This window comes from Staurois parvus, unplaced genomic scaffold (assembly GCF_062004578.1).
Source record: "Staurois parvus isolate SC_StPar_1 unplaced genomic scaffold, SC_StPar_1.0 ptg003340l, whole genome shotgun sequence".
NCBI lineage: Eukaryota > Metazoa > Chordata > Amphibia > Anura > Ranidae > Staurois > Staurois parvus.
Window position 1 is genome coordinate 9,817 of NW_028321136.1, and position 26,485 is coordinate 36,301.

At 48.8% G+C, this 26,485-nt stretch overlaps 1 protein-coding gene across 1 annotated transcript; it reads left to right on the plus strand.

Moving 5' to 3' along the window:
• Positions 1 to 1,231: 1,231 nt before the first annotated feature.
• LOC149428303 (VPS9 domain-containing protein 1-like) lies at positions 1,232 to 26,485 on the plus strand (the record flags this gene model as incomplete). The annotated part of the gene is made up of 11 exons (XM_089667528.1): positions 1,232 to 1,301; positions 1,882 to 2,119; positions 2,192 to 2,303; positions 5,353 to 5,415; positions 5,558 to 5,610; positions 5,677 to 5,761; positions 11,598 to 11,683; positions 13,469 to 13,893; positions 18,875 to 19,004; positions 21,294 to 21,484; positions 26,419 to 26,485. Coding segments are annotated over exons 1-11 (1,520 nt in total), but the record flags the coding sequence as incomplete, so codon positions are not given.

Genomic DNA, 26,485 nt, shown 5'->3' on the forward strand with positions numbered 1-26,485 from the left:
GGACTGTAAGCTAACCATTTTATTTAATGACGGACACTTTGGTTGGCAGAGTGCTTTAAAAAGTGTGTCCAATGCCATGTTTTGAATGTATCGCTTGTGTATCTCCAACAGGGGTATCTCCATACAAAACTCTCCACAAGTCTCCTCTCCACCAGATAATAATCATGTAAAAACAAGAGATAAACTCCAATGGTGCAGTAATCAATAACACCTTTCATTAAATGTATACAGTAGATAGCTACTCACGATAAATCAATAAAAAGCGCCTGTAATGTGGGATACATGAGCTGTGCTCTCACCGCTGCAGGATCCCAAACAATGGCGCCAGATCCCGCGTCACTTCTGGTTCACAGCATCACTTCCGGTCGCCGTACAGCCCCACCCTAACACGTTTCGTCACTTCCGACTTAGTCATAGGGATAGGGGCAATAGATGCATCATTCTTTTTCGAACAGCCAATGAGCTGATGGGAAAAAAAAAAGACTGGATTCCTCCACCCCCAAAATTTGAGGTGGATAGAGGAATCGCGCCCCCCCCCCCCCTTCCCCTGTGCCATTGCCCTCTGACAGCAGGGCTTTCCACTGTCAGAATACACTGATCAGCCGCTGCAGCCACTGATTAAGGAACATTTTCCAACAAACAAATTTGGTAGAAGTTGGTTGTTCGATTGGCTACTGTCAAGCAAGAACAGTCATACGTGAATCGAAATTCAGCCAGTCCTTGCTGAACCGACTATTGATGTTCTTTATTTATGCAACTAATAATAATTGTCCCTCCCTGCGCTCCCGGCTGAATGCTACTGTTTTAGCTTGAATTCCTGTAATATCCAGCATGCGACCGTTCTTGGGTAGAGTAATGGAGGGTTATGACACCTGTAAGGTTTATTTTTGCCATCTGTATCCTAATAGGGAGATTTCCTTTCACTTCCTGTCCTATAGCCAAAACAGGAAGTGAGTTAAAAATGTATCTGAAATGAAGGAATCCATGGTTGTCACCAGAACTAGTGTCCCCATTGGAAGATATCCATACTATTTCCTGTTCTGGGGACAACCCAAAATGTAAGATTTTCTTTTACTTTCGAATTCAGTGATGTACTAATAAAGAGGGTAAATGTCCCGGACAGGGGGCACAGACAGCAAATAAAACCCGCCATCGACACTCTTTCCATAACTAAAAAAAATTTTTGCCTTTTAGTTCTATTTTAACCACTTAAGGACCGTACTGCGGAAGGATGGCCTGTGCAGGCACAGCGACATACTGCTACGTCGCTGCAGGTTTCTTGGTGTCGGGCGTGCGCATGCGTGTGCAATCTGCAGGAGTCTGTCCGCAAGTCTTGGCCAATGGTTCATGGCTGGAGACCTGCTGATTGGTTGTGTCCAATCACAGCCCAGAATGCAAGAGTACAATCCAAACGCACACATTCCTGCGTTACAAATGGCGGTGTGTATAAGTGGGTGCTGCAGTGACCGTCGGCTGGAACCGAACAGAATCACGAAGGGAGAATGTCACCAGCACACCGAGGATCACCAATACGGGGCCAAATGTTGTAATGAACGATCACATAGTTTCAGCAAGGCAACGTTTCGGAGTCTTGCAGGACCCCTTCATCAGGTCACATGCCTCCGAAATGTTGCCTTGCTGTAACTATGTGATCGTTCATTAAAACCTTTGGGCCCATATTAGTGATCCTCGTGTGTTGGTGACATTTTCCCTTCCCAATCACAGCCCAGAGCTCTGTGTTGACAAGCAACACAGGGCTCTGTACAGAGGGAACAATCTCTCTGTTTCTTATCTCTGCAAAACTGGGACAACAAACAAAGATCTGTTTAGTAAAAGCAGCACAAGTGGGTAATGACTGTGTACTGTGTTCCTTTTGTACAGGTAAAGCTGATGTAGACTTGATGACTCTGAAGAATCGTATCTCGGAGGTCCCTGGTCTTCCAGCCACAACCGATGTTTGTGCTACTGCCACAACTACCTCTGTACCCCCCCGGGCTTCCTTTGGCCATTCCTGGGGTCATCGTAGGTCTTGCTCTGATGAGGTCCAGAAACACGGTGGCTTTCCTTCTCCAGAGGTCTTTCAGATGCTCAGAGCAGCCGAGGCTCAAAGCTCCAAAAAGTAAGAATGAATAACTTGTAGGAAGTCCGTAGTGAGCAGTTCATTGGTGAACCGCATGTCCTCTATCCACAGGGAGCTGACACCCCTGCAGGAGGCCTCCATACAGAACCAGAAGCTCAGAGCTGCATATGAAGCCCGGCTCTCCAGACTGGACCCAAGGCAGGCCGCACAGAAAACCTCCCTGGTTAGTGGTTCCATAGTACCAGGTCTGGATTATGTTCCATGAAACCGCTTTAGTGACAACGCCAGTGTCATTCCAGCTTTGTTTTATCCACCTGCATAAAAAAAAAAATACATAGTTGGTCTGGCTGAAAAAAAGACAAAAGTCCATCCAGTTCAACCATACAATACAAGAGGTAAAGCACGTTGGTAATCAAACTTTCTGTTCTTTGAGAACTTCAAGGTTACACATCAGCTGCTAGAAAGAACCTCTGATGTATTTTTCGAGGAATCACTTATGCAGGCCATACATGATTTGAATTCCGAACGATTTTTCGTCCAAAAATCGAAAGCGTCGTTCGCTCGGTAATCCGATGGCGCCATCAGTGATTTTGTAAATCGGCTGACCGAGTCATAAAGTTCACCCCATATAACCGGCGAAACTTCTGTTCCTTCCAGGTCACAACTCATGCGCATATTCTTTTCGGAAAAATTATTGTAGGATTTGACCATCATTGAGTCGAAAACCGGTCGTTTTTCACGAATTTTCCAACATGCCCGATCACTGAAAAGGGGAGGAACCACGGAAGTCAGCCGGTGCAATGGACCCACTACAGAAGGAAAATGGGCTGATTATTCTTAGGTCCGATGTACGGATGAAAAATCGGTCGAATTTCGACCCATGTATGGCCGGCCTTAGTGTTGCCATTCAAAATGTGTTGGAGGCTCTTTGTGGTCCGCGTCCTTTTTCTGGTGATCTGGGAACTCCCTGAGTTTTCCTGTTTAGTAAAGCAACCGTTTACTGAACACGCAATGACCTCTGAGAAACGGGGCTGCGGTATCGGGGGGGAAATTGGGCTGCGGTTATGGGGGGAAATGGGGCTGCGGTGTCGGGGGGGAAATGGGGCTGCGGTATTGGGGGGAAATGGGGCTGCGGTGTCGGGGGGGAAATGGGGCTGCGGTGTCGGGGGAAATGGGGCCGCGGTGTTGGGGGGGGAAATGGGGCTGCGGTGTCGGGGGAAATTGGGCTGCGGTGTCGGGGGGGACATGGGGCTGCGGTGTCGGGGGAAATGGGGCTGCGGTGTCGGGGGGGAAATGGGGCTGCGGTGTCGGGGGGAAATGGGGCTGCGGTGTCGGGGGAAATGGGGCTGCAGTGTTGGGGGGGAAATGGGGCTGCGGTGTCGGGGAAAATTGGGCTGCGGTGTCGGGGGGGGACATGGGGCTGCGGTGTCGGGGGAAATTGGGCTGCGGTGTCGGGGGGGACATGGGGCTGCGGTGTCGGGAAAATGGGACTGCGGTGTCGGGGAAAAATGGGACTGCGGTGTCGGGGAAAAATGGGACTGCGGTGTCGGGGAAAAATGGGACTGCGGTGTCGGGGGAAAAATGGGGCCGCGGTGTCGGGGGAAAAATGGGGCCGCGGTGTCGGGGGAAAAATGGGGCCGCGGTGTCGGGGGAAAAATGGGGCCGCGGTGTCGGGGAAAAATGGGACCGCGGTGTCGGGGGAAAAATGGGGCCGCGGTGTCGGGGGAAAAATGGGACCGCGGTGTCGGGGAAAAAATGGGACCGCGGTGTCGGGGAAGAAATTGGACCGCGGTGTCGGGGAAAAAATTGGGCCGCGGTGTCGGGGAAAAAATTGGGCCGCGGTGTCGGGGGAAAAATGGGGCCGCGGTGTCGGGGAAAAATGGGGCCGCGGTGTCGGGGGAAAAATGGGGCTGCGGTGTCGGGGGAAAAATGGGACCGCGTTGTCGGGGGGGAAATGGGGCCGCGGTGTCGGGGAAAAATGGGGCTGCGGTGTCGGGGAAAATGGGGCTGCGGTGTCTGGGAAGCTGGGGCTGCGGTGTTGGGGAAGCTGGGGCTGCGGTATCGGGAAGATGGGATTCCAGTGGGAGACACTAGAATCAGATTTAGGGTCCATGCACACTGGCCTTCAAAAAAACACACCAGTTCCCTTGGCAGATAAAAATGTTAGCTTTTTTTTTTTTTGCCAGAAAACTGCTCTCAAAACCACAAACCAGGAGGTTTTTTTTCTGCCTCTAAACGCCGTGCTGAAAATGACATCCTAATGTGTATGGATGGGCTCATAGGAGAACATTGAGCTGCTTCTACAGGAAAAACACAAAACTGTAGAAACCACAATTTTTATTGTTTTGGGGTTTTTGTTGTTGTTTTTAACCACTTGGTAACCATGCTATAGCCGAATGATGGCTACAGCGCCGTTACCCAGTTGTGGGAGGACCTTTGTTTCCAAAACCTCTGCGTGCCACTGAACAGTTACCATTTTTGTTTTTATTTCAATTTTTTTTTTTTGCTCCTCAGTGCTGCTGATCTCCTTCAATCTCTTTTCGCTGCTTCCTTTCTTCATGCCCTTAGGACAGATTCTCACCTGCTGCGGTGGGACTGTGCTGGGCGGTTATTCCCACCACATGGACGAGGCACAATGCCTTTTCTCCTACATATCTGATTCACAGCACTGCATTGCGATGGTGTCCAGGCACGATGCACGGAAAAAAAGTATAGCAGGCGTTACGAGCGATGCGAGGCAATCCGCTGCCTTACAGTGCGGGGCCAGCCACTGAACTTTACGAGATGGCTGTGTGAGATCTCAATAAAGTTCGTTTAAAAAAAAAAAACGTTCCGCCAAGATCACTGGATCTCAGCCGGAACGCACCGCACACCTTGCGCTTCGCAGGACGAACCGACCTTCACTCAGCGACAACTGCAAACCATTTTTCTGGCCCAGCTTCCTGATGGTGACAACGGTGCACAATGCTACCACAAAGTGCATTGACGTGGCCCCTTGTAGTCTCCACCAGGGGTTCACTTTGAAATGGTGGCAGCACGATAGCTGAATTACAAGGCAGTTGTCACCCCACAGCAGGCAGTTCCTGAACACAGATCTTTCTGTCAGGATCGCCGGGTATCTTTTAAATGAAATCTGCAAATTTACAAAAATTTAAAAAATTGAAGTAAGATTTTCCTGCTCGGGTTTCCCTGCATTTTAGAAAACGAAAGCAGTTGGCTATTCTATAGCGGATGGTGTCGCACGTTGTAACTGGATGATTTTTCTTTTTTAGACTTTGTCACTTCAGCGGCAAATGATGGAAAACCTGGGGATAGCTAAGGCCAGGGAAGAGACCGTATCCTTCACTGTGGGCGGAGCCCACTGGTCTGGCCCTGTGCCAGGACTTCTGTTCATTTGAATAATAAAGTTTTCCAACCTAGTGCTAACAATGGCCTAAGAGATGCTAATTCCTTAACCTCCACCCCCCCCCCCCCCAGCTGCAGAGAAAGGCCGAGGAACGCAGGATCAGGCTTCAGGAAGAGTCGGACAGGTAAACCGACATGATATTCCGCAAGTTGTACAAAGCCTTGTCCCTCTACTTCTGTTTTTCCTGCAGACGCTTCAAAAGCGAACGCGTGAGCCCAGCGCAGACCGAGCAGAAGATGCTGTATACCGCCGTGCTGGAATATGAGCAGGACCATGTGAGTACAGCGCACTCTTCCAAAAATCCTCCTCCAGACCTAAGCAATGGAGGAGATTTACTAAAACTGGTGCAGCTGCGCATGGCAGCCAATCGGCTTCTACCTACAGCTTGTTCGGTGAAGCTTCGGCAATAAAACCTGGAAGCTGATTGGTTCCTATGCAGAGCTGCATCGGATTTTGCACTCTCCAGTTTAATGCAGGCCATAGACGGGTCGTTTATCGGTCGAATTTTCGTCCGCACGAAAAAATCGGCCGATATTCATGCTGTTAGTGGGGCAATGCCGTCGGCCGTTTTTCGCAGATCTTCTCGTTTCTTTTTATCGGTCATGCTGGAAAATCCACGAAAAACAGCTGTTTTTCGTGAGCATTGGTGGCAGCATCCATGGCGGCAACGACCGATTTTTCGTTTAGCGGCCGACAATTGTTCAGTGATGCTTTGGCAGTAAAACCTGGAAGCTGATTGGTGCAGAGCTGCACCGGATTTTGCACTCTTCAGTTTTAGTAAATCTCCCCCATTTCTTTATTTCCCGCGTTCGCTCTACTGATTCTGGGCTTCAATTTTCGGTGGCATCTGATGGGTCGTGTGTTCCAGATCTGTCCTTGTAATTATTCCTGTTCCTGACTGAAGCTGTTGATCTTTCAGAACACAACGGAGGAGATCTTCTAAGGCTCCGTTCACACCAATGCGGTTTTTTAGTGCTTTTTGCGCACTACGGTCCATTTAACATGGTTTCCTATGGAACATGTGCACATCTGTGTTTTTTTTTTTTTTTTGGGCTGCTGCGTTTTTGGAAAGGGTCGGGACTTTTTAAAAAGCAAAATTCAGCCTTTTTGCTACAATAGAGTTCAATGGAGAAGCTGCTGAAATGCATAGTAGTGCGTTTTTGCCGCGTTTTGCATTTTTATGCTGCCCAGCAACAAAGGAAAAAAATTCCACTTTAACATAAAAAAAAAAAATAAAAACTGAACAAAACGCGCCAAAAATGTGTGTAGAAAAATGTGCGCACTACAGTCCATTTAACATGGTTTCCTATGGAACATGTGCACATCTGTGGGGTTTTTTTTTTTTGGGGGGGGGGGGCTGCTGCGTTTTTGGAAAGGGTCGGGACTTTTTAAAAAGCAAAATTCAGCCTTTTTGTTACAATAGAGTTCATTAGAGAAGCTGCTGCAATGCATAGTAGTGTGTTTTTGCCGCGTTTTGCATTTTTATGCTGCTCAGCAACAAAGAAAAAAAATTCCACTTTAACATTAAGAAAAAAAGCTGAACAAAACGTGTCAAAAGCGTATGTAGAAAAACGCAAAACAAGCTGCAAAAAGCTCTGGAGAAACCTTCAAACGCAAAATACATATATGTGAACCAAGCCTAAAGCTGGAGCACCCAGAATCCTTTGCAGCTCTGCATGGCAGCCAATCGGCTTCTACCTTCAGCTTGTTCAGTGAAGCTTTGGCCATAAAACCTGGAAGCTGATTGGTTCCTATGCAGAGCTGCACCGGATTTTGCACTCTTCAGTTTTAGTAAATCTCCCCCATTTCTTTATTTCCCGCGTTCGCTCTACTGATTCTGGGCTTCAATTTTCGGTGGCATCTGATGGGTCGTGTTCCAGATCTGTCCTCGTAATTATTCCTGTTCCTGACTGAAGCTGTTGATCTTTCAGAACACAACGGAGGAGATCTTCTAAGGCTCCGTTCACACCAATGCGGTTTTTTAGTGCTTTTTGCGCACTACGGTCCATTTAACATGGTTTCCTATGGAACATGTGCACATCTGTGTTTTTTTTTTTTTTTGGGCTGCTGCGTTTTTGGAAAGGGTCGGGACTTTTTAAAAAGCAAAATGCAGCCTTTTTGCTACAATAGAGTTCAATGGAGAAGCTGCTGAAATGCATAGTAGTGTGTTTTTGCCGCGTTTTGCATTTTTATGCTGCTCAGCAACAAAGAAAAAAAATTCCACTTTAACATTAAGAAAAAAAGCTGAACAAAACGCGTCAAAAGCGTATGTAGAAAAACGCAAAACAAGCTGCAAAAAGCTCTGGAGAAACCTTCAAACGCAAAATGCATATATGTGAACCAAGCCTAAAGCTGGAGCACCCAGAATCCTTTGCAGCTCTGCATGGCAGCCAATCGGCTTCTACCTTCAGCTTGTTTAGTGAAGCTTTGGCAATAAAACCTGGAAGCTGATTGGTGCAGAGCTGCACCGGATTTTGCACTCTTCATTTTTATTAAATCTCCCCCATTTCTTTATTTCCCGAGTTCACTCTGATGATTCTGGGCTTCAATTTTCGGTGGCATCTGATGGGTTGTGTTCCAGATCTGTCCTTGTAATTATTCCTGTTCCTGACTGAAGCTGTTGATCTTTCAGAACACAACGGAGGAGATCTTCTAAGGCTCCGTTCACACCAATGCGGTTTTTTAGTGCTTTTTGCGCACTACGGTCCATTTAACATGGTTTCCTATGGAACATGTGCACATCTGTGTTTTTTTTTTTCTGGGCTGCTGTGTTTTTGGAAAGGGTCGGGACTTTTTAAAAAGCAAAATGCAGCCTTTTTGCTACAATAGAGTTCAATGGAGAAGCTGCTGCAATGCGTGGTAGTGCGTTTTTGCCGCGTTTTGCATTTTTATGCTGCCCAGCAACAAAGGAAAACAATTCCACTTTAACATAAAAAAAAAAGCTGAACAAAATGCGCCAAAAGCGTATGTAGAAAAACGCAAAACGAGCTGCAAAAAGCTCTGGAGAAACCTTCAAATGCAAAATGTATATATGTGAACCAAGCCTAAAGGTGAAGCACCCAGAATCCTTTGCAGCTCTGCATGGCAGCCGATCGGCTTCTACCTTCAACTTGTTCCGTGAAGCTTTGGCAATAAAACCTGGAAGCTGATTGATTCCTATTCAGAGCTGCACCAGATATTGCACCCTCCAGTTTTAGTAAATCCCCCCCATTTCTTTATTTTCTGAATTATTTGTGTTCCTGACTGAAGCTGTTGATCTTTCAGAACACAACGGAGGAGATCTTCAAAGGCTCCGTTCACACCAATGCGGTTTTTTAGTGCTTTTTGCGCACTACGGTCCGTTTAACATGGTTTCCTATGGAACATGTGCACATCTGTGTATTTTTGGTCTGCTGTGTTTTTGGAAAGGGTTGGGGACGTTTTTAAAAGCAAAAAGCAGCCTTTTTGTTACAATAAAGTTCAATGGAGAAGCTGGTGAAATGCGTGGTAGTGAGTTTTTGCCGCGTTTTACATTTTTATGCTGCCCAGCAACAAAGGAAAAAAATTCTACTTTAACATACAAAAAAAAAGCGTCAAAAACGTGTAGAAAAAAAGCTCTGGAGAAAGCATCAAATGCACCAATGCGGTTTTTTTGTGCTTTTTGCACACTACGGTCCATTTAAAATGGTTTCCTATGGAACATGTTCACTTCTATGCTTTTTTGGTTTTTTTTGTTTTTTTTTTCTTGGGCTGCTGCATTTTTGGAAAGGGTCAGAACTTTGTAAAAAGCAAAATTCAGCCTTTTTGCTACAATAGAGTTCAATGGAGATGCTGTTGCAATGCGTGGTAGTTAGTTTTTGCCGCGTTTTGCATTTTTATGCTGCCCAGCAACAAAGAAAAAAAATTTCACTTTAACATAAAAAAAGAAGCTGAACAAAACACGTCAAAAACGTGTAGAAAAACACAAAACTTCAAAGAGCTCTGGAGAAAGCTTTAAATACAAATACGTGACATCACTTCCGAATTTTTATTCTGTCCTACAAGTAATTTTGGATCACACACTGTGTTCATTCATAACTGAAGCATTGCAAACGGTTTTGTTTTTTTGGGGTGGGGGAGGGGGGGGGGCACCTGTCAAGTTGGCTGTATGGGGTCCCATGGTTTCTATCAGCAGCCCTGCATGCGAGTGACATCATTGCGGCTCGGCCATTCAAGGGGCTCAGCTCGCGAACCCGAAAGGAAGAGCGCGTGAAGATGGCAGCCTCTGAGACGCGCTGGAGGGCTTCTGGTAAAGGAAAGTCTTTCATAGTGTGCTAGTATGCAATCCATACCGGTACTCCATCGGTACCAGCACATCATGCCTGTACCTGGCGGAGGGAGGAGAGCGGTTTCTCTTTTTTTTTTTTTTTTATGACTTCTTTTCAGTTTGAACCTTTTATAGGATTTTAGTGACTCACATCTACTTGAGACTGTAAAAAATACAGATAAAACAGCAATGAAATCGCTGTAGTCTGGCCATAGGTGCCCCTGCCAGAAGGAGGATTGGAAAAAAAAAGATTCCCTCATTTCCCATACATTTGATGTGGTTGGAGGAATCCCCCCCCCCAGTTTTTTGCATTTGCCCACGTTTGTGTGTTTTTTTTTTTTTTGTTTTTTTTTCGTTTTGGGGTTTTTATACCCCCAAAAATTTTTTTTAGTAAAAAAAAGTCCACAAATGCTGGTTTGCCGCAATTTACTGGATTTTTTAGCGTTGGGGTGTTTTTACAGCTAAAATACTCCTCTAGAATCCCGCTAGTTCCGGGTTTTTTTTTACAAAAAATGCTGATTCCAGTCTGTGTGTGTGTGTGTATGGACACCGAGGATGCCGGGGAGTTTACTGGCTGTAGAAAAAACCGTCTGACGCCAAAAACAGCCGCTGTAAAAACGTTCCGCATGCAGGAGGACTTAGCTTGGGTTCACACTTGCGCAGTGCGGTGTATCGCATGTTATTCGTACAGGAACCGCATTGCTGTGCAAATCACATGTGAATTCTGTGCGGTGCGATCGGAGTCTTGCATTATGTACGGCTCAGATTGCACCGCAGCCACACCAAAAAGGCGCACGACCCTTTTTTTGGTCCGCACTAGAATCTGATCACACGGGTATTCACACCTATGGGATCCGATTCAACCCATCACACCTATGGGATCCGATTCGGCCCATCACACCTATGGGATCCGATTCGGCCCATCACACCTATGGGATCCGATTCGGCCCATCACACCTATGGGATCCGATTCGGCCCATCACACCTATGGGATCCGATTCGGCCCATCACACCTATGGGATCCGATTCGGCCCATCACACCTATGGGATCCGATTCGGCCCATCACACCTATGGGATCCGATTCGGCCCATCACACCTATGGGATCCGATTCGGCCCATCACACCTATGGGATCCGATTCGGCCCATCACACCTATGGGATCCGATTCGGCCCATCACACCTATGGGATCCGATTCGGCCCATCACACCTATGGGATCCGATTCGGCCCATCACACCTATGGGATCCGATTCGGCCCATCACACCTATGGGATCCGATTCGGCCCATCACACCTATGGGATCCGATTCGGCCCATCACACCTATGGGATCCGATTCGGCCCATCGCACCGCATTTTGTGGACCGATTTCGGGGTGTTGTTAACTTAACATACACACCTGCAGCGGTTCGCATGAACGGGGTGCGATTCTGATGCGGTGCAGAATTCCGCACCGCATCAGTGTGAACTCGGGCTGGAGGTGGAGTTTTCGATGATGGCGATGAGTCTAAGGCAGGCCATAGGCGGGCCGTTTATCAGCCGAATTTATGTCCGATAAACGAAAAATCGGTCGGCCCCGTTGCTGATGCTGCCATTCATGTCCCCGAAAAACAGCTGTTTTTCGTGGATTTTCCAGCATGACCGATAAAAATAAATGAGCAGATCCGTGAAAAACGTCCGTCGGGCTGACCCCACTAACAGCGTGATTATCGGCTGATTTTTCGTGCGGACAAAATTCGGCCAATAAACGACCCGTCTATGGCCAATATAATTCCTGCTCAGTATCAGCCATGATGTGTCATTAAATCGTTCCTTTTTCACTCTCTAGAGATGGACACAAATCTGCAAGGAGAAGATAAAGAGCGACCCCAATGACCCCGGCCCCATCTCCAGCTATGTGCATCAGATATTCAGGTAATTCCCGATTAACGTTTGCAGGATATCAGTCGCAGATGTAAATCTTCCGGCTTCAGCTCTCCGCTCTGCATTTTAATGGAGTACAAATCTGTGATTCCTGTGTTGTCCCTCCGCCTGCTAACCAGATTATGTTCACAAAGCTCCACAATCTCAGCTCTGTTGTGGGAATGGCTTCTCATGGCTACGTAAATGGGAGGAAAATAAAGAGTGAATAGACCTGTATATACCACCCCCCCCCAACAAAGGAAGGTAGCCTGGAATGTAGATGAAAGCAGAGGCACACACCCCATCTAATTTAAATGCAAAATTCAAGTGCTAAAGATCTGTAAAAGCATTAACACATGCAAAGTGCTGCTTGTGAACCAGATGTGACCGGCAGCAGTCCTACAGCATGGAATATAGTCACATAGTCTGGATGAAGAAACACAAAAGTCCATCCAGTTCAACCATTAAAAAAAAAAAACAAGTTATCCTACACACAGTGGATCCAGAGGAAGGCAAAAACCCAGCAAAGCACGATCCAATCTGCTCCTGCAGGGAAAAAATTCCTTCCTGATCCCCCGAGAGGCAATCGGATATTCCCGGGATCACCTTCCCCTATAAATGTTATATCCAGTTATATTCTGTGTATCCAAGAAAGGATCCAGGACTTTCCTACAGCAATCCACTGAGCTGGCCACACCCACCTCTGGAGGGAGTCTATTCCACATTCTCACAGCTCTTACTGTGAAGAAACCTTTCTGTGTTTGGAGATGACATTTTTTTTCCTCCAGATGTAAAGAGCACCCCCTTGTCCTCTGTGATGACCTCAGGGGGAATAACTACACCGAGTTCACTATATGAACCACTGATGCAGCACATTCTACATAGACTCAGGCCTCCAGCACACACTGCATGGGAGACATGACCCTGGTACCTGGAATACCTATGAGTCCATGAGAGTGAGGACCTCAGCACACGCTGCATGAGAGATGGGACCCTGGGGTATGCTATACCTATAAGTGCCTGAGAGTGAGGACCTCCGCATATGCTGCATGATAGGTGGGACCCTGGGGTATGCTATACCTATGAGTGCCTGAGAGTGAGGACCTCAGCATACGCTGCATGAGAGATGGGACCCTGGGGTATGCTATACCTATAAGTGCCTGAGAGTGAGGACCTCCGCATATGCTGCATGATAGGTGGGACCCTGGGGTATGCTATACCTATGAATCCATGAGAGTGAGGACCTCAGCATACACTGCCTGAGAGATGGGACTTGGGGTATGCTATACCTATGAGAGTGAGGACCTCTGCATACGCTGCATGAGAGATGGGACCCTGGGGTATGCTATACTTATGAGTACCTGAGAGTGAGGACCTCCGCATACGCTGCATGATAGGTGGGACCCTGGGGTATGCTATACCTATGAGTGCCTGAGAGTAAAGCCAGCTGTAGATGGATCGAATCTCGGCTGGTTCAGCTGGGACCAGACAAGATTCGATCCATCTTTGGGCAGGCCGGTTGTACAGAAGTCTATCCATCAATTGACTTGGGTACAACCAGCCTGTTGGATTTGTTTTACATGAGATTACTGCTGGCGGCCATAGCCACTCGCACTAATCATTGTGTTCTGTAGTCTGGGAAGGCTCCGTGTCGGCAGAACACAATAGCTCTGTGGGGGAGGATCTCCCTCATCAACACTGATTGTGTTGATGGAGGAATCAAGCAATTCTCTATAGAAGTACCTGAAATCAATAAATAACAAATGTAACTAATTCTTGTTGTTTTCCTGCTATCAGCACCCCGGAACATCCAATCGCCAAACTAGTCCGGCGTCTCCAGTGCCAGATATACAGCCGCTTATACCTGATCATCAGCAAGGACCCGCCTCAGGAACCTTCAGCCTCCGACATTGGTCACCAGTCCCTCCCCACAGAACTGATTTCCTTACCGGCCGCCGGAGCCTCTAAACTGAAGACCTCCCAGAGTCTGTATTGCCTCTCCAGCTGTCCCCGTCCCTCCATCCAGCACAGCCATTCTATAGGCGGGGATCTGCAGAGCCTAGAGACTCGTACAGATTGGGGCCACAAGGACATGGAGAGCTCCTATGAAGACTTGGAACACTTGTTGTCTCCGTCGTCCCTCTCCGGACTGGCCGCTCTGCAGAGATTGTCGGCATCGCAGTATTTAAATACGGTCGTGAAAGAGATTCACAACGCCAGAGGTAAGCGTGGGTCGGGTTGGGCGGGGTCGTGGCGGGTCTGGTTGGGCAGGGGCGGGGCGGGTTTGGTTGGGCGGGACGGGTCTGGTTGGGCGGGTTTGGTTGGGTGGGGCGGGTCTGGTTGGGCGGGGGCGGGATGGGTCGATACAAAAGACACAAAATAATGTTGCTCTGTATTCAATAAATCAGTATTAAACCCAAAACCATCAGATATCGCAGCTTACCAATCTTTAGATGTGGCGGCCGCATTCGTTTTCTATTTTAGGCTTCACCTGGTGATCCGGCCAGTAACACACCTCCTGTATTAGAGAGCCGCCCACTCTGGAGGAAGAAGCACAAGGGGCACAGCAGCATTGTCGTTCCATTTCCTCAAGCTTAATCTCTCCAAAACCGAGCCCGCAAGCCAAAGTCCTTGGCGTCATTCTGGACTCAAACCTTTCCTTCCAACCTCATGTCAAATCACTTACAAACACATGCAGGCTCCACCTCCGGAACATCGCCAAGATACGCTCCTTCCTTACCCCAGACACCACTAAACTACTCGTACACTCCCTGATTATCTCACGCCTTGACTACTGCAACTCCCTCCTCACCGGCCTACCCCAGTGCAGGCTCTCCCCGCTTCAGACCATCCTGAACTCAGCGGCTAGACTCATCCACCTCACCAACCGCTCCACCTCTGCCACCCCCCTCTGCCTATCCCTCCACTGGCTCCCTATTGCCCAACGCATCAAATTCAAACTACTAACTCTGACCTACAAAGCCATTCACAACACTGCCCCTACCTACCTCACCGACCTAATTCCCAGGTACCACCCTACCCGTACCCTTCGCTCTTCACAGGACCTCCTTCTATCTTGCTCCCTGGTCTCCTCCTCCCACGCACGTCTGCAAGACTTCTCCAGGTCCTCCCCCATCCTCTGGAACTCACTACCCCAATCCATCAGACTGTCACCTTCCCTCCTCACCTTCAGGCGCTCCCTGAAAACCCTCCTCTTCAGGGAAGCCTACCCCACCCTCACCTTACAGCCGCTGCCCTTCCCTCCTCCTACCACTCCATCCCCCACAGCCACTTCCTCCTGTACCACTACCCCCTCCCTCCTAGATTGTAAGCTGGAAAGAGTAGGGCCCCTCTAACCCCTCGTGTGCTGTTTATAGTTGCTGTAATGTTTCATGTATTGTCCCCCCCCCCTCTATTGTACAGCGCTGAGCAAACCCTTTGGCGCTATATAAACTCCATGTAATGTAATTGTCAGTCTGGGAGGAGGGGAGTGTTAGATGCATTAGCAGATTTGGAATTGAAGCCACACAGCTCACACTTTATAAGCAGTTCCAGCAAACCACAAAAAACAGAGAGCGCGCTGGCTCAGTGCATTATCCAAGGGGATGTTTATTGAATGCTGATACAAGTATACTCACAAACATAATACAAGGCTTGCATATCTGGTGATGTCACGGTGCCGGTACAAACCAAGAGGACCTTTCAATGCCAGGTTGGTATCGCCAGGGAACCCGGAACACGGCTAACGCGTTTCGAGGACAATCCTCTTCTTCAGAGCCAAAACCCTTTTTGTTCCATTTTGGGATAAAGGTTGTACATAAATAAAAGCTGATCATTGTAAGCACCTTTTAGCAGTGGTAAATAGTTTGACTCATCTCTGTAATCGATACATCTGCAGGACGGCTTGTTCTTTTGAAAAATAGATTTACTGTCTGGATCCCCAGATGAAAATAAAAGTCTGAAAAAAAAAAAACACTAATGCAGCCATCACATCTTAGAATTCAATATCATAAAAGTTTTCTTTTGGGTTTAATAATGCTTTATCATGAAATGTGTGCTGATTTTTTTTTTTTTTTATTTCTTTTTTTAAATTCAGACAATGTATGGACTTGCTGTCAGTCTCCTGCGACCTCCTGTACAGCACCAGTTTATCTTTGATAAGTTACCATTTACAAACAAAAGAACACATATATATATATATATATATATATATACAGCTACATTGAAAAAAACATTTTTAGCGGTTTTAGGCCAGTTTTTCTTTGATAACTTTCCATTTACAACCAAAAAAACACAATTCCCCCCCACATAAAAATCTCTGTAATCCACCTGGATACACAAAGTACATGCGATGATCTGTACAGATTTTCTAGCGCATTTCAAAGCTGCAGAATTGTCTTCAGGCATTATCATTGGTCACGAAGGGGTTAACCTGGTCCTTGATTACATAACGATCGCTGATGAGGATTATGCCGATCCTTTCACATTTCCCTCCAGTAGAGGTCAGTATATAGGAACACATCGGGAGATCGGCGTAGATTGTAGGTCAGACGGAGGAGGGGCCGGCCTCACATCCACATGTTGGCGTGTTTAGCAGAAAGCCAGCCGTGACGGCCCCGTATTTCTCTTACGATTACATTTTCCTCGTAGGTCAGTCGGCGTCTCGCCAGCAGAGATCTTCGTTTACAGGAATGTAAAACACCTTCGGCGCTCACTCCGTCCTACATTCCATGGTGGTAAAAAACACAAACAGGGCGCCATCGCCTAGGGCACTTTATTGGGGGGAGCAAATAAAAATATCCTCCCAAGCCTGATACACTGAATGCAGGTAAGGCACATCCAAGGCATGGAGTACAGACATCCGCAATCCATCTGGTGAATGGATGACTGAGCCAGCTGACGTGTTTCGGGGAACTGGTCCCCTTCCTCAGAGCCGTCCATTCACCAGTTGAAGTTAGATAGCAGACGCCTGTTTTGTGTTTTACATTCATTCAGCCCATCGAGCTTCTGAGTTTATTTTTTTCATCCAATAAAATGCTCCGAGAACGCGCCTTTTTCTGTTTGTGGTTTTTTTAGTATTGAATTTCCCCCAGCTGAGGAGCGCTGCACCACCTACCCTTCCAGGTTGCTGGACTCTGGCACAACTCTGCAGCATAGGATGGGGGCCTCCAGGGCTGTGGATAAGGGGGTACCACCAGTCCTCCAGGCCAGCAGGGGGGCCCAGGCAACTGGGTGATTTGGATGTCGGCAGGCAGGGTGATTGGCACAGTGAGGGGGGGCAATTCCTGGAACCGATCCCCTGTATGGCTCTCTCTGCAGCAGCTGAAAGTTGGCTTCTTCTCCTCTCCCTCCCACTGGCATTCACCTACTGCAGAGAGAGAGCTGTACAGGGGATTGGGTCCATTAATTGCCCCCCCCCCCCGCCACACCTATCACCCTCCTTGTGCACTATCAGTTTCCCCCCGCTGCTCAAGCACCCCTGTGTGCCCCCACCCCTGCAGTGCTGCTGGCTTCCCTCCTCTCTTTCCCACCGGCAGCTGCAAGTACACAATAGGATCCTTCAGGATGGAGAGTGGGGGGAGGGGTCTAGTAGATATATCACCTTTTACCAGCCCCTTTCTTTCCTGAAGGAACACAATGAGTGATCAGTACTGATCACTCTCTGTGTTCATTCATAACTGAAGCATAGTAAACTGTTTTTTTGGAGGGGGGAGGGGCCCTGTCAGGTTGGCTGTATGGGGCTCTGTGGTTTCTAACAGCAGCCCTGGTGGCCTCCACCACTTTTGAGCACTGAAATGTCAAGTTTTTTTGTATATCTCAGGTGTACACCCAGTACTCAAACCAAGGCTGCCCTCCTCAAGTGGGGAAACTCTGGACAGAACTGTGAAAAGACACAGGAGGGCGCAAACACCTAGTGCATCACCACCACCAAATTATATGGAAGTGATTCTAAAGGAAAAATTAACCACTTGAAAATCGGCCAATGGCAGTTTTACTGCTGCAGGGCGGTCCTCCTGTGCAAAATCAGGTAGAGGCGTACCTCAGTGTACGAACGCCCCGGTGTACGAACGCCCCGGTGTACGAACGCCTCGGTTAATGTAATTTTCGGTTTACGAATAAAAATCCATTGAAAAATAACGTCTCGGTTTACAAATTGTTTTCCACAATACGAACAAATTAATTGGTTTTCAGTGCATTTACGAATTCATTTTTAATCACGTCCCTGGACAGTATTTATGCCTTTACAGTGCACTTTATAAAGAGTTTGGAATGGATAAAATACTTTTTTTTTCTCACTTTGGAACGGATTAATTGGTTTTCAATGCATTCCTATGGGAAACTGCATTTCGGTTTACGAATTTTTCGCAATACGAAAGGTCCCACAGAACTAATTAAATTTGTAAACCGAGGTACGCCTGTATATACGTGACTCTGCACTTCCGCCATATTGTGCGCGCATGTACACCGCCGGCTGCTCGCTTCTGCTGCGAACACCCACAGCAGAAGCCAGTCTTTGAGTCCCGGTAAACGGATGTTCGCCGGCACCCGCCAATCGTCGGGCAGGACAAAGAACAGAGCTCTGTTCTGAATGGGAGGGAAGTGAAGGATTGCGTGTCCCTGCAAAGCTGCGGACAGATCCTTCACTTTTTTGAAATTCTGTTTTCACTGCAGATAACCTTTACTTATCCATTTGTGTTTTATCACAGACCCCAGTTTTTTTTGTTTTTGTTTCAGTTTTAGATTTGACAGGTTTGCTTTAAATGTATTGTAATAAAGGATCTCATATATAGATAGATAGATAGATAGATAGATAGATAGATAGATAGATAGATAGTTAGATAGATAATAGATAGATAGATAATAGATAATAGATAATAGATAGATAGATAATAGATAGATAATAGATAGATGATAGATAGATAATAGATAGATAATAGATAGATAGATAATAGATAGATAATAGATAATAGATAGATAGATAATAGATAGATAATAGATAGATAATAGATAATAGATAGATAGATAATAGATAGATAGATAGATAGATAGATAGATAGATAGATAATAGATAGATAGATAGATAGATAGAGATATATAATTTTTTTTTTTTTTTATAACGGACATGTTTTTTCACCCTCCCCTCCGAGATTTTGGAATCTAGAAATGGCTTTTACATGTCACCATTATGTCTCCCCTCTCCAGACTTGTTGGTGTCGTCGTCTGTGCTGTCTCTGGATCTTCCCACCACTCCACCAGTGAAAGAAGTCTGCCTGGACTGTATAGATGAAAGCTTCTTTCCTCCTCTATGGTCGGCGCTCTTGGCTCTCTACAGGTAGCCGCGCCATTTGTATTTCCTATTAAAGTACAAGCGGTGCCAGGGCAAGGTCTCCCAGCGCCCAGGGCAAAGTTGCCAAACTGCACCCATCTCCCCGCCCCCGTCATGATTCGCAAGCTGTAGGAGATCCTACACCCAGCAGTGACTTTTCAAAATCATTGCCACGGTCACTACTCCTGTCAGCTTTGCAACAGAAGGAAGGCACCTCCCCCATCCATTCAGTAAACCATTGTGCCCAGGACAGCCACCCCTTGCGCCCAGGGCAGCCGCCCCTCCTGCCCACCCCTTGTGCCCAGGGCAGCCGCCCCTCCTGCCCGCCCCTTGTGCCCAGTGCAGCCGCCCCTTGTGCCCAGGGCAGCCGACCCTCCCGCCCGCCCCTTGTGCCCAGGGCAGCCGCCCGCGCCTTGTGCGCAGGGCAGCCGCCCATTCTGCCCGCCCCTTGTGCCCAGGGCAGCCGCCCCTCCTGCCCACCCCTTGTGCCCAGGGCAGCCGCCCCTCCCGCCCGCCCCTTGTGCCCAGTGCAGCCGCCACTTGTGCCCAGGGCAGCCGACCCTCCCGCCCGCCCCTTGTGCCCAGGGCAGCCGCCCGCGCCTTGTGCGCAGGGCAGCCGCCCATTCTGCCCGCCCCTTGTGCCCAGGGCAGCCGCCCCTCCCGCCCACCCTTTGTCCCTGCCGAGTAGAAGTATGGCCTCTCATTAACAAGTATGTACTGCAGTACCTAAAGCTGAACTCCGGATATGTTCTCTACATTGAACCAATGTAAGTGTTCATATCTCATCACTGGGAGACCCCTGTGGGAGCTGACAATCGGTATAGTAGTTGGCACTATCACAGCGATAGCCGCCATCTTCCTGTTCTGAGCGGCTGCTCCAGTGCGTATTGACCACAGGGGGTCGCTCACCTGGCACTGCTGCCTTTCTCAGAATGTTTTTTTTTTTTTTTTTTCAATGAATACAAAGAGTTCTCTGATTGGACAAGGTGAAGATTGTGACATCACCACCCCTCCTCTCCACCTCTTTCAATCAGATTTGTGTGTATTCATTAAAAAAAAGATTTCAAGGCATTCGATAAAGGGCGAGCGCTGGACCCAAAAGATTACGGCGATCACTGCGATTCAGTGATTATCAGCTTCCACAGCGATCCTTCAGGTATGAAATACGGAACCTTACATAGTTCCAAGCTGGACCAACGTAAATGTGCATTTAAGATCGTACCTGTAGTACAGCTTTAAATTAAGTCAATTTACACTGTTCACCTAATCCCCTGCAAAGTCCCACAAATACCTGTTCATCCTGTCGGTAAAGTCCTCCTGATGCCGCTTCCTGTGATGGGGTGGCAACGATGCTGCACTGCTCCTGAATTCAGAGCAGCATTGTCACTCTCATGTAGGCTGTGGCTGTTTGCACTCAGCGGAATGACGATTCCCTATATCCGCTCTCCCCGGACCCCGCATTCACTATATCCGCTCTCCCCGGACCCCGCATTCACTGTATCCTTTCTCCCCGGTCCCCGCATTCACTATATCTGCTCTCCCCGGACCCCGCATTCACTATATCCGCTCTCCCCGGACCCCGCATTCACTATATCCGCTCTCCCCGGACCCCGCATTCACTATATCCGCTCTCCCCGGACCCCGCATTCACTATATCCGCTCTCCCCGGACCCCGCATTCACTATATCCGCTCTCCCCGGACCCCGCATTCACTATATCCGCTCTCCCCGGACCCCGCATTCACTATATCCGCTCTCCCCGGACCCCGCATTCACTATATCCGCTCTCCCCGGACCCCGCATTCACTCTATCCTCTCTCCCCGGACCCCGCATTCACTCTATCCTCTCTCCCCGGACCCCGCATTCGCTCTATCCTCTCTCCCCGGACCCCGCATTCGCTCTATCCGCTCTCCCCGGACCCCGCATTCGCTCTATCCTCTCTCCCCGGACCCCGCATTCGCTCTATCCTCTCTCTCCGGACCCCGCATTCGCTCTATCCTCTCTCCCCGGACCCCGCATTCACTATATCCGCTCTCCCCGGACCCCGCATTCACTATATCCGCTCTCCCCGGACCCCGCATTCACTATATCCGCTCTCCCCGGACCCCGCATTCACTATATCCGCTCTCCCCGGACCCCGCATTCACTATATCCGCTCTCCCCGGACCCCGCATTCACTATATCCGCTCTCCCCGGACCCCGCATTCACTATATCCGAAGAAAAAAAAAGTTGGAATAAGCTGTTTTGTTCAGTTATTATCCTGTTAATGTGAGTCTTTGTTTCAATGTTCTCAGACAGGTCCTCTTGGCACGGGAGGAATCCCTTCTGCAGGTCATGGAATTATACAGCACAGCGCCACCATCTGTAGTAGGCGTGCCACAACACCTGTACCCTGAGGACGTCACAGACCCGTACAGATCAGCCGCAGAAGTCCTAGAACAAGTGACCCATCAGAACTCCCCCCACAGGAAGCTGGAGTGTATAGGTAAGCAACGTTCAGAGGGGGTCTCCATGTGAAACCGAAATCCCTCTTCTGCTGAGGTCCTATGTGGGGTCCCTATAGTTGTGCTGCAGTGCCATGTTTTACCTTTTTGGTGGCACACGTGGACCTTACTGCTGATTAATGTGATTGTAAATGTCTTTTTCTTTTTTTAAATAATCTGTTATACTTTCCTGCCTGTAATGGTTTTGCACAGAGCAGCCCCGATCCTCCTCTTCAGGGGTCCCCCACCAGTGCTTCTGCCCCAATAGCAAGCCTCTTCGGGGCTTAATCCCGAGCTGCACTATGTACTTGGGTCGGGGCCCGCCCCCACCCCTCCCCTTCGGCTTCCCTGTCACTAGATTTGATTGACAGCAGCAGGAGCCAATGACTCACACTGTTGCCTCCTTGTCCGGTGAGGAGAGGGAGAGCTGCTGCTCTCGGGCACAGTGCTGGATCAAAATCAGGTAAGTATTTAGGGAGGTGGGTGGGGGGAACTGGACCAAGGATTCTCAACCAGGGTTCTAGGGAGCCCTAGGGTTCCTCCAGGGGTTGTAGGGGTTCCTTGAGCAATGAGCAATTTCTGCCTCTTAGATAAGTTCCCACTGACCTTTTTAGCTTCCCACTAACCCCCAATTTAAGGGACATTCTTCCCACTGACCACCAACGTAAGAAACATTCTTCCCACTGACCCCCCAATGTAAGGGACATTCTTCCCACTGACCCCCAATGTAAGGGACATTCTTCTCACTGACCACCAATGTAAGGGACATTCTTCCCACTGACCCCCAACGTAAGGAACATTCTTCCCACTGACCCCCAACGTAAGGAACATTCTTCCCACTGACCCCAATGTAAGGGACATTCTTCCCACTGACCCCCAATGTAAGGGACATTCTTCCCACTGACCCCCAATGTAAGGGACATTCTTCTCACTGATCACCAATGTAAGAGACATTCTTCCCACTGACCCCCAATGTAAGGGACATTCTTCCCACTGACCCCCAATGTAAGGGCCATTCTTCCCACTGACCCCCAATGTAAGGAACATTCTTCCCACTGACCCCCAATGTAAGGAACATTCTTCCCACTGACCCCCAATGTAAGGAACATTCTTCCCACTGACCCCTAATGTAAGGGACATTCTTCCCACTGACCCCCAATGTAAGGGACATTCTTCCCACTGACCCCCAATGTAAGGGACATTCTTCCCACTGACCCCCAATGTAAGGAACATTCTTCCCACTGACCACCAATGTAAGGGACATTCTTCCCACTGACCACCAATGTAAGGGACATTCTTCCCACTGACCACCAACGTAAGGAACATTCTTCCCACTGACCCCCAATGTAAGGGGCTTTCTTCCCACTGATCCCCAATGTAAGGGACATTCTTCCCACTGACCCCCAATGTAAGGGACATTCTTCCCACTGACCCCCAATGTAAGGGATATTCTTCCCACTGACCCCCAATGTAAGGGACATTCTTCCCACTGACCCCCAATGTAAGGGACATTCTTCCCACTGACCCCCAATGTAAGGGACATTCTTCCCACTGACCCCCAATGTAAGGGACATTCTTCCCACTGACCCCCAATGTAAGGGACATTCTTCCCACTGATCACCAATGTAAGGGGCATTCTTCCCACTGACCCCCAATGTAAGGGACATTCTTCCCACTGACCCCCAACGTAAGGAACATTCTTCCCACTGACCCCCAAGGTAAGGGACATTCTTCCCACTGACCACCAACATAAGGAACATTCCCCCCACTGACCACCAATGTAAGGGACATTCCCCCCACTGACCCCCAATGTAAGGGACATTCTTCCCACTGACCACCAATGTAAGGGACATTCTTCCCACTGACCCCCAATGTAAGGGACATTCCCCCCACTGACCCCCAATGTAAGGGACATTCTTCCCACTGACCACCAATGTAAGGGACATTCCCCCCACTGACCCCCAATTTAAGGGACATTCTTCCCACTGACCACCAATGTAAGGGACATTCTTCCCACTGACCACCAATGTAAGGGACATTCTTCCCACTGACCCCCCAATGTAAGGGACATTCTTCCCACTGACCCCCAATATAAGAGACATTCTTCCCACTGATCCCCAATGTAAGGGACATTCTTCCCACTGACCCCCAATGTAAGGAACATTCTTCCCACTGACCCCCAACGTAAGGAACATTCTTCCCACTGACCCCCAACGTAAGGGACATTCTTCCCACTGACCACCAACGTAAGGGGCATTCTTCCCACTGACCACCAACGTAAGGGGCATTCTTCCCACTGACCACCAACGTAAGGAGCATTCTTCCCACTGACCACCAACGTAAGGGGCATTCTTCCCACTGACCACCAACGTAAGGGACATTCTTCCCACTGACCACCAACGTAAGGGGCATTCTTCCCACTGACCACCAACGTAAGGGGCATTCTTCCCACTGACCACCAACGTAAGGGGCATTCTTCCCACTGACCACCAACGTAAGGGACATTCTTCCCACTGACCACCAACGTAAGGGACATTCTTCCCACTGACCACCAACGTAAGGGACATTCTTCCCACTGACCACCAACGTAAGGGACATTCTTCCCACTGACCACCAACGTAAGGGACATTCTTCCCACTGACCCCCAATGTAAGGGACATTCTTCCCACTGACCCCCAATGTAAGGGACATTCTTCCCACTGACCCCCAATGTAAGGGACATTCTTCCCACTGACCCCCAATGTAAGGGACATTCTTCCCACTGACCCCCAATGTAAGGGACATTCTTCCCACTGACCCCCAATGTAAGGGACATTCTTCCCACTGACCCCCAATGTAAGGGACATTCTTCCCACTGACCCCCAATGTAAGGGACATTCTTCCCACTGACCCCCAATGTAAGGGACATTCTTCCCACTGACCCCCAATGTAAGGGACATTCTTCCCACTGACCCCCAATGTAAGAAGCATTCTTCCCACTGACCCCCAATGTAAGGGACATTCTTCCTACTGATCCCCAATGTAAGGGACATTCTTCCCACTGACCCCCAATGTAAGGGACATTCTTCCCACTGACCACCAACGTAAGGGACATTCTTCCCACTGACCCCCAATGTAAGGGACATTCTTCTCACTGACCCCCAATGTAAGGGACATTCTTCCCACTGACCCCCAATGTAAGGGACATTCTTCCTACTGATCCCCAATGTAAGGGACATTCTTCCCACTGACCCCCAATGTAAGGGACATTCTTCCCACTGACCACCAACGTAAGGGACATTCTTCCCACCGACCCCCAACGTAAGGGACATTCTTCCCACCGACCCCCAATGTAAGGGATATTCTTCCCACTGACCACCAAGGTAAGGGACATCCCCCCCACTGACCCCCAATGTAAGGGACATTCCCCCCACTGACCCCCAATGTAAGGGACATTCCCCCCACTGACCCCCAATGTAAGGGACATTCCCCCCACTGACCCCCAATGTAAGGGACATTCTTCCCACTGACCCCCAATGTAAGGGACATTCTTCCCACTGATCACCAATGTAAGGGACATTCCCCCCACTGACCCCCAATTTAAGGGACATTCTTCCCACTGACCACCAATGTAAGGGACATTCCCCCCACTGACCCCCAATGTAAGGGACATTTTTCCCACTGACCACCAATGTAAGGGACATTCTTCCCACTGACCCCCCAATGTAAGGGACATTCTTCCCACTGACCACCAATGTAAGGGACATTCTTCCCACCGACCCCCAATGTAAGGGACATTCTTCCGACCGACCCCCAATGTAAGGGACATTCTTCCCACTGATCCCCAATGTAAGGGACATTCTTCCCACTGACTCCCAATGTAAGGGGCATTCTTCCCACTGACCCCCCCAATGTAAGGGACATTCTTCCCACTGACTCCCAATGTAAGGGGCATTCTTCCCACTGACCCCCCCAATGTAAGGGACATTCTTCCCACTGACCCCCCAATGTAAGGGACATTCTTCCCACTGACCCCCAATGTAAGGAACATTCTTCCCACTGATCACCAATGTAAGGGACATTCTTCCCACTGACCCCCAATGTAAGGGACATTCTTCCCACTGACCCCCAATGTAAGGGACATTCTTCCCACTGACCCCCAATGTAAGGGACATTCTTCCCACTGACCCCCCCCAATGTAAGGGACATTCTTCCCACTGACCACCAATGTAAGGGACATTCTTCCCACTGATCCCCAATGTAAGGGACATTCTTCCCACTGACCCCCCAATGTAAGGGACATTCTTCCCACTGACCCCCAATGTAAGGGACATTCTTCCCACTGACCCCCCAATGTAAGGGACATTCTTCCCACTGACCCCCAATGTAAGGAACATTCTTCCCACTGATCACCAATGTAAGGGACATTCTTCCCACTGACCCCCAATGTAAGGGACATTCTTCCCACTGACCCCCAATGTAAGGGACATTCTTCCCACTGACCCCCCAATGTAAGGGACATTCTTCCCACTGACCCCCAATGTAAGGGACATTCTTCCGACTGACCCCCAATGTAAGGGACATTCTTCCCACTGATCCCCAATGTAAGGGACATTCTTCCCACTGACTCCCAATGTAAGGGGCATTCTTCCCACTGACCCCCCCAATGTAAGGGACATTCTTCCCACTGACTCCCAATGTAAGGGGCATTCTTCCCACTGACCCCCCCAATGTAAGGGACATTCTTCCCACTGACCCCCCAATGTAAGGGACATTCTTCCCACTGACCCCCAATGTAAGGAACATTCTTCCCACTGACCCCCAATGTAAGGGACATTCTTCCCACTGTCCATCACACTAATCTATCAGCAGTTGCTCCTCTTTGTTGAGTCTGATGTAGACATTCCTGCAATCACTGTAGCATTTACTAACACGCCTGTATGTCTGTGTTTCCTAGCGAGGACCCTGCGGGGGATATGCGAGTGTGCCGATGAGTACTGTGCCACCCCAGGGACTGCATCCAT